The sequence below is a fragment of the Bactrocera latifrons genome, unplaced genomic scaffold (assembly GCF_001853355.1).
Source record: "Bactrocera latifrons isolate USDA-ARS-PBARC rearing strain unplaced genomic scaffold, ASM185335v1 scaffold_13, whole genome shotgun sequence".
NCBI lineage: Eukaryota > Metazoa > Arthropoda > Insecta > Diptera > Tephritidae > Bactrocera > Bactrocera latifrons.
The window spans coordinates 3009874-3018177 of NW_017534741.1; the positions used below are offsets into that span (position 1 = coordinate 3009874).

Consider the following 8304-nt stretch of genomic DNA (forward strand, 5'->3'; position numbering starts at 1 on the left):
AAATTTTAATTTACAAAATTTTGATATTAAAAATCCAAAATTATGTAACTGAAAACTTTATTAAAAAAAAATGGAAATTTAAAAAATTAAATTAATTTTTAGTCTCAAAATCTTTGATTTTTAATTTCAAAATCAGTATAAAAAATTGAAAATTGAATGTTTGGTTTCAAAATTGTGGAAATAAGTAATTCGCAACCTTGGTTAACATATTGTAATTGCATTTAGCAGTTCCATATTTTTTTTAATTAACACCACAAGATTATTTAATTCTTTTTTATAAATTAATTAATATTTATTAAGAAAAAAAAAACATTTGCGAATAAATTCAATTTCAAACAGTAAATAAAATAACGAATCGCCGCTAATAGCAGCGCGTTAACTAACACCACTCTTAGCATACATTTAGGCGTCATTTAGAGATTGCTGTAATTAGCTATGTACTTCTACTAGGTCAGTTTGGATATTTCAATTCATATAAATTTATTAATGTTAAGGAAATAATTTTTGTTCTTATTATTTACACATTTGTTTATAACTTGATGTCGGAACTCAAAATACTAATACACTAAATTGAATTTTCTTTATTCACAACTAGCTTTCAACTGTACGCGCAGCATCATCGCATCGGCGCGCGCATGGATGAGCATTTGGCGCAATTGGTGGCTTTGGTCAAGTCGGTGGCGCTCAAGTACAAGTTAGCCTCGGTGCTTAGCCTTAAAACGATTGTGATGTCGCTGATAAGCGAGCAAACCGCACACTATTTGCGCGACACGAATTTCGGGCGAAATGAGAATCGCAACTTGAACGATATGTGACGTCACTGTAAGCTGTTTATGGCAAATATTAAGCGTATGCAATGTGTTGACACGCTCTTTGTGTATGTGTGTTTCAAGTTTTGCTTATGGCTACGCTTTTTTGAAAAATTTCACGGTGTGTTTACGGCGTGGCGCTTTGCTTAGAACAATATTCAATGTGAAATATGTATATAAAAATTTTTACGAACGTGCTGTGCAAATATTCAAATTTTTAACACGATTTATGCTCGAATAACATATACCCATATATACATACACGTATACATAAATACATATATATATTTTAGAATAAGCATAAAGTATATGGAAATAGAAATATTTTTTTACGCAAAAATTCATTTGTATTTTTTTATTTCATTGTTGTCTGATTTGAAAAAAATACACATTTTCAATTTTTGTACTTAACGCAGCTTAATACGAGTTAATACGAGGATAATGTCTTTTTCTTCCGCCCGAAATTGTATATAATGAAAATATGTCCATAAATCAATATATCTAGAATCTATGTAACAAAAAAATGTATATAATAAAAGTAATTTTCACTTAAATTATAGTCAAAACAGGAAACAAGAGTTAAAGAATAGCTTATACTTATGTGTGTTTGTGTGTGTGTTCGCGTGGGTGGTTGTGTGCAATTTCAACTGCAACGTAGTGCTAACTATCTAAAAAGCTTATCATTTAAAACAATGCTAAGTGAAAATATAACTGCATGTGTATGTAAAAAATATCGACTTGCCACACACCAAACTATATACACACACACACACACACACACAGGCAAGCACGAGCACACACGTAAATGAAATGTAGATGCTTGAAAATGGAATGTGAGTGAAAAAAAAGTATACATTACTCTTTGTTATTTATTACTTTTGGTTATTCTAGTGATGCCTGGCACACCCACGTTATAGACATATGTATAAGTCTAAATATGTTTGCTAAGCAATTTCGATACAGCCTGCTTATCACTTAAAACGTTGAATTCATAAGGGCTGCAGTAACGGATATGCTTATCGAAACTCTTTCGATACATATAATGTTTGGTGCATTTCTTGCATCTAAAAGAGCCTTTGCTTTTAGTCACTTTGAACGGCATCTTTAGCAGATCACTGTTGGCATATGTAATGTTCATGGGCTGAGATGGCACTGAAATTCTACGCAAGCTTCTTCCATCATTATAAACACTTATGGAATTAGCATTTATATCTTCGGATTCCAGCAAACTACCAGATGAAATATTACTGTCATTTATGCTTTCACCAGGTGATGAGGTGATCGTTGTGGTTGTTGTGACGACTGCAGGCGATACACCGGTAACTGATGTTGTGGTTGATGTAACTGGTGTTAAAACGGTGTCGCCACTTGGAATGGCGCCGGGTGTTAAATGTACTTTGTGTAAGTTTAATATGTGGGAGAGCATGAAATTTCGTCGCGATATAGTAAAGCTGCATACTTTGCATTTGAAATATGATTTGTAGGGTAAATGTGTGAACAGATGTTGCTGCAGATCGGCAATGTGCTGTGAGAAGATTTCGACCGTGCATTCGGAGCATTTGAAATGATCACCGAAACGATTTTCCGCTGTTTTCTCTAGGAAGTTGTGACTGTGAGGAAGAGATAATAGGGAATATATATTAATAAAAGAAAGATAAATAGAGGGATTATGTGTACTACAAAAATTCAACTCCATTAAAAAATGTAGGAGATGACTTCACCATTAATATTATATATTAAACTAAAACGATAACGGATATAGTAAGGTTGCTAACGAGTTTGTAACACGCAGCACGAAACGTCGAAGACATAAAATAAATATATAAATGATCAGCATGACGAGCTGATTCAATTTAATAAGGTCCGTCTGTCTGTCTATCTCTACAAAGGTGAATTAAACTGACCATTCTTGAATTATCGAACTAAAATTTTATACAAGTAGTTTATTCCTCAAAATGCTGATAATTTGTTGAACCGATTTCAGACCACTATAGAATATAGCTGCTGTACAAATTAACACAAACTAGGATAACTTTTATGAAAAACTTGCTTAATTATCATGAATTATTTTCCAAGGCAATGGATTAATATAAAACGTTGTTCAGCTCTCATACAAACAGACTGATAAAAATCAAGTAAGTATTTTGTATTTGCGAATTATAGCTTCGAAGCAACCGAAATTGAAATTTTTTTTTTTGTTTGTTTTTAACTCAAACACTTTGGAACACATTTCACTTTTCTTCTCTTGAAACTAAACCAAATCTTCTTTCTAAAATTTTCTTACAAATTGTTTTGAAAAAATATCGAAATTCACCTAAAATTTATGTGCGCCTGCCAAGCATCCTCTGTCTCAAAAGTTAAACCACAAGCCGGACATATGTATGAAATTAAAGCGCGACTCTCGTGCTCCCACAGCGCTTTTTCACGTGCTGTCGGCACGTCATTACTATTTTTGGCACTAGCGCTGCAGCTGGCATCTCTCTCCTTGTGCAACATAATATGCGAAATCATCAAAAACATACTATGTTCCTGGTACGGACACAATTTGCAATGGTACACTTTGTGCGGCAAGTGTGTAAAGTGATGTTGTTGCAAAGTTTTTAGCGTACAACGCGTAAAAATTTCGTGGCATTTGGCACATTCGAACTCATTGTTCGGTCGTCGTTTGAAATTCCAATTTTTATTATCGCCCAACTGATGCGCCATCTCTATATGGCGCCTCCATTGTGGATGTGCATCATAGCGTTCACCACATTGTGGGCAGGTGAAGTAAATATAGTGATTGTTCTCATGTTCCGCGTTCGTTGTATGTGGTAAGACTTCATTCAGATCACAAACTGGTTCAATTTTACACAATGCTAAAAGCTCATCCTCACAATCACTATAATCTGTTGTCGCTGCTGTATGAATTGATGTTTGATTTTTTTCATTACATATTTTATCCTTTTGCTGCTGTTGATTAATGTAATCATGGTTGGGCTCTTTTTTACACTCCACTTTTAGCTCGATAGGTCGTGGAAGCGCAACATTTTTGTCAACATCAATTTCGCATAGAAACTCAAATTGAGGCTCTGAAGCGGCAGATATAGTCGATGAGTCTTCATCGTCGCTATCGTTGATAACAAGCACACCACTTGTATCCGTACTATAACCACTTGTTTTTGAACTGTTGGTCAGAGCTGAAACAACAGATGCAAACAGAAATAAAAATATATAGATATGAATTGTTCACTAATGCCAAACTTAATTAAATAATATATTACATACCTTTTTTTGGCTGTGTGCAAGGCAAGAACGAATAAAAGCGCAAAGATACATCTGAAGCAGCTGCAGTATTGTTAGGCAGAGCTTTGGATGTAGGCGCCATTGCTGCTGCTTCCATCAGTTAAGTAGTTAGTATATCAAACACTATTACTATTTCCTCGAGAATATTAAAAAATAATAATCACTAAACTAATAAACAAATTGTATTCCAAGACAATAAAATCATCACAATACTTTAGCTATAAAAAAATAAATCATTTTGACTTATATACACTCCGAAAATACAGAGTTGCATAGGTTTTATATTCGAGATCGTGATGCCATACCTGTAAAAAAGTAAATTATTAAAATATACCGAATTCTAAAAAACTTCTTGGTATTTTATAAAATTTGTTTTAATAATGAAAAAAACAAAAACAAAAGAAAAAACAAATTCGTATGTAAAAATTTTGATGCCTATATAACTTATATTATTGTAAATAAAATATGGTTTTTTTTTACAACCATTATACGCACATCTTAAAACTAGACATTGGTATTTTAAAAAATATAGTTTTATTGAAATTTTTTAATTTCATTACACATTTAATAAATATTAATTAAAAATTAAACGGTTGTATAGTACTTATACATTTATAATTTATATATCGTTAACGAACACATCTACATTTAGTACTTTTAATTGAATTAATCTTGCAACGCTGCAACACTTTATTAGAAGGAATTTGACCAACAGTGCGGCATATTTTGCAATCAGTTTTCCTCCATTAATTTGTGTTTTTCTCGAGTAAATTTATTGCATTTAAATGTAAGTAAAAGCGATAGTATAATTGATTAACGTTTGCTTTGATATTTACGTTTTATTCTTACCAAAAGACAACTGATTCACAATGGCACAGAGTAAACTAAATGATTTGGCTGGCAAATTGGGCAAAGGTGGTCCACCAGGATTAACAACGGGCATTAAGTTGTTGGCTGCTGTTGGTGCTGCTGCTTATGGCATCAATCAATCCTTATACACAGGTAAAGTTTTCAGCTTGATAGTTTAAGGCAAAATTAAGCAAAATGAAATAAAACATGTTGATGACATAACCTCAATGTGTGAATTATCAGCGAAGCTTTTGCGGACCGTAACAAATTTCATAATGAGACTGCAACATTGCATTCAATTATTCTGAAAATGTTTGTAGTTTTTTACGTACTGCTGATATAATTTTCATTTACATGCTAGATGTAGTGAATTGCTAATATGCACATGTGCCGGCTGTCTTTCAATTCCGCCGGTTGCATAACTACAATAAAAATTTCATCAACACTATTGCAACTTTAAGCATAAATATGTTTATGTACTATAATGTTTTACTAATATTTTCAGTGGATGGTGGTCATCGTGCTATCATTTTTAGTCGTATTGGTGGCATACAAAACGAGATATACTCAGAAGGTTTACATTTCCGCATTCCCTGGTTCCAATATCCAATTGTCTATGACATTCGCTCGCGTCCCCGTAAAATCTCATCACCAACTGGCTCAAAGGATTTACAGATGATAAATATTTCGTTGCGTGTGCTCTCACGTCCCGACTCAGTGCGTCTTCCTATATTACACCGTCAACTTGGTGTCGATTATGATGAGAAAGTGTTGCCATCAATTTGCAATGAAGTGCTAAAAAGTGTCGTAGCTAAATTCAATGCCTCACAATTGATCACACAACGTCAGCAAGTACAGAGCAATTGTAGTTTATTGCGAGACACATTTTCTAACAACAATTTATTTTCCTGAAGGTTTCTTTGCTAATCCGCAGGGAATTGGTGGAGCGTGCACGTGACTTCAACATTATTTTGGATGATGTTTCGCTCACTGAACTGAGTTTCGGCAAGGAATATACCGCAGCCGTTGAAGCCAAACAGGTCGCCCAGCAAGAAGCACAACGTGCTGTCTTCTTCGTGGAACGCGCCAAGCAAGAGAAACAACAAAAAATCGTACAAGCTGAGGGTGAAGCTGAAGCCGCTAAAATGTTGGGTCTCGCTGTGAAACAGAACCCCGCCTACTTGAAGTTGCGTAAAATACGTGCTGCTCAAAGCATAGCAAGAACTGTAAGTTTTTTTTGTTTTATTTTAAAAATTGCAGTTTTTTCGTAATATTAATTGGTGTAATTTGTTTTATTTAGATTGCAAGCTCACAAAACAAGGTCTACCTCTCAGCCGATAGCTTGATGTTGAACATTCAGGATTCCGGTTTCGATGATATGACTGAGAAAGTTTACAAAAGTAAATAAATTTGTTTCCCTCTAAAAACCAAAATTATGGCAAAAAGTAACATGAAAGAATTAACAAAAAATGTTTAAAATCATACTTTAAAAATTTGTATTCTTACTTTTGTGCAAATGAATTGGCAAATTTGTTTTACCTTGCCAGATCTTTGTATGAAATTGAAGTAGAACTGAAACCTTCGCGCTTAGAAGAAATTCGAACTTTTTTGTTAATTCTAATTTTTCATTAAAATCTATACTCATGTTACAATTGCATACATACTATATTAGTTAGTTCTTAAGCTTAAAAAGTCACCGGAAATGTATGTTTTTGAGTTCTTATTCCAGAACAAAATATATGATTAATTTCGTTACAAAATTTCATTGGCAAGCATTCTTTTTTGTTAGTTTTTCACCAATACAATATATACGGACTGGAATGTTAGTATTTGTTTTTAATATTTTCTTTTTTTTTTTATATGACTCTCTTTTCTTGATTTCTTCAACGCTCAACCCAAAGGAGTTTATGAATTGAGTAGTAAAGAAGCGCAAGATTAATTGTGCCCAAACAAACTGCCTTAGCAAAATAAAATAAATAAAAACGCGCCGTGTTAAAAAATGAGTTGTGTTTCAATTACCATATAAAACGTCTTTTGTTTATGTGAAAACTCATACAGCATACTCTCACCTCAACGCGCCTTCATACCGCTTCATTCCATGCCGCTGCAATAAATTGGGAAAAATTAGCAAAAGAAAGCACTTCCAAACAAGTAACGTCTTCTTCTTTGCTAATAATTCCAATTTGTTCTTTGTTTTTTTTTTTATTAATTTTTGCAGTCGAATCGGGTTGGTTTGATGGAGCTAAGAAGCGAAGTGATAAATCGTCGACAACCGTTGGCACTGTCGCCCGACGTACGGCGGACCGTTTGCTTTAAAACGAAAGTGTGCAGCTATTTTTAACTAAATTGACACATTAACTACTCATAGTACCTACATACAATCAAGCATTTACTGAAATGTTTCCTTAAATAATTTTTGTTTTTAATAATTACTTGTGCTTCGCTAGCGTTAAATAGCGATTTTGAATTGTTTCTATGATATGATTGCGTGAGCCTCAGTTGTGTACCTTGAAATTATTTTGAAAATAATAAAGTCGTTCCACAAAAAGATCACGTGAAATTATTGTTGGAATAACATAATTGGTTTTTAAGAAGGCTTATAGTCTTTATCACTTATTTATATCAGTTCGGATGAAAACTAAGAAGAGAAAACGCAATTTTTTACGGGGTATGTCTATACGAAATGGGGTGAATGGATCGATCTTCGAATGGGTGTCATCTGGACAGTTAATAACTCCGGTGCGTTGTGTTCCCTAAAACTCCCATAAAATTGTGGGACGGGTGATAACAGTTTCGGCTATTCTGCCGAGATGTTTCAATCTCAGTCTTGCAAAACTGGACAATGGAGGAGAGAGTGCCTAATTCATAAACTCAGTTGCGCCTTATAACGTATGTACGTTCAATTCTGGATATGGCATGATTGGAACAACTAGTCTACGGTATTTTCAAAATTTCGAAATGCTTTGAGTAAACTCGAAAAAATCCGGCGCGACACTGACGTTGCTATTCAAAGATAATCGGGGAGAAAGCAAAACCGGATCGGCCGAAGAATTTGATTAGTTTATTAGAATCCCTACAAATTTTGTAAACGCTTGAATATAAATCGATCAGGAAAAGCTTGAATACAACTTTTTGTTCTAAAGTAATAAAAGGATTAATCTTATCTAAAGTACAGAACGTGGTCGGTTATGAATTCGAGTTGATTTCAGATACTCGGCTCCGACTATAGTGGAAGTGATACTTTAGACAGCGCGGAATTCAGGGTTTCAGTTCCCTCTCGCTTAGATAGATAGATAGATAGATAGATAGATAAATAATTGAGGAATGCACTGCGACCTTAGGTCTATTGTGCCCTCACCTA

General features: G+C 33.9%; 3 protein-coding genes across 4 annotated transcripts in view; 2 read left to right on the forward strand and 1 right to left on the reverse strand.

Annotated features, from left to right (window-relative positions):
• The window catches only part of LOC108978973, an 11168-nt gene extending 10018 nt beyond the window's left edge, over positions 1-1150 (forward strand). The window contains exon 8 of the mRNA XM_018949501.1: positions 596-1150. Coding sequence (XP_018805046.1) covers positions 596-815 — 220 coding nt within the window. The 3' untranslated portion in view covers positions 816-1150. The remainder of the gene's footprint in view (positions 1-595) is intronic.
• Positions 1151-1582: 432 nt separating this feature from the next.
• On the reverse strand, positions 1583-4306 carry LOC108978974 (zinc finger protein 518A-like). Its single transcript, XM_018949502.1, has 3 exons — positions 4077-4306; positions 3124-3988; positions 1583-2419 (listed from the first exon to the last, which is right to left on the reverse strand). The coding sequence occupies exons 1-3, from the start codon at positions 4189-4191 to the stop codon at positions 1741-1743; spliced, it is 1659 nt and encodes a 552-aa protein (XP_018805047.1). The 5' UTR covers positions 4192-4306; the 3' UTR covers positions 1583-1740.
• A 440-nt stretch (positions 4307-4746) lies between these two features.
• Positions 4747-7459, forward strand: LOC108978975 (prohibitin-2). Of its 2 annotated transcripts, none has more exons than XM_018949503.1 (6): positions 4747-4881; positions 4950-5096; positions 5449-5795; positions 5858-6169; positions 6244-6343; positions 7162-7459. In XM_018949503.1, the coding sequence occupies exons 2-6, from the start codon at positions 4964-4966 to the stop codon at positions 7257-7259; spliced, it is 990 nt and encodes a 329-aa protein (XP_018805048.1). In that variant the 5' UTR covers positions 4747-4881; positions 4950-4963; the 3' UTR covers positions 7260-7459. The 2 variants fall into 2 exon arrangements, with proteins under 2 accessions (XP_018805048.1, XP_018805049.1); XM_018949504.1 differs by lacking the exon at positions 7162-7459 and adding an exon at positions 6845-6943.
• The last annotated feature ends 845 nt before the right edge of the window (positions 7460-8304 follow it).

Bases quoted from the DNA above. Each gene is read 5' to 3' on its own strand.
- LOC108978974 (XM_018949502.1), bottom strand. From the start codon at position 4,191: ATGGAAGCAGCAGCAATGGCGCCTACATCCAAAGCTCTGCCTAACAAT. The intron at 3,989-4,076 runs GTATGTAATATA...CTGTTGTTTCAG, and splicing joins TTGCACACAGCCAAAAAAAG to CTCTGACCAACAGTTCAAAA. The intron at 2,420-3,123 runs GTGAATTTCGAT...TCTTCCTCACAG, and splicing joins CAGGCGCACATAAATTTTAG to TCACAACTTCCTAGAGAAAA.
- LOC108978975 (XM_018949503.1), top strand. From the start codon at position 4,964: ATGGCACAGAGTAAACTAAATGATTTGGCTGGCAAATTGGGCAAAGGT. The intron at 5,097-5,448 runs GTAAAGTTTTCA...TAATATTTTCAG, and splicing joins CAATCAATCCTTATACACAG to TGGATGGTGGTCATCGTGCT. The intron at 5,796-5,857 runs GTACAGAGCAAT...ATTTTCCTGAAG, and splicing joins TGATCACACAACGTCAGCAA to GTTTCTTTGCTAATCCGCAG.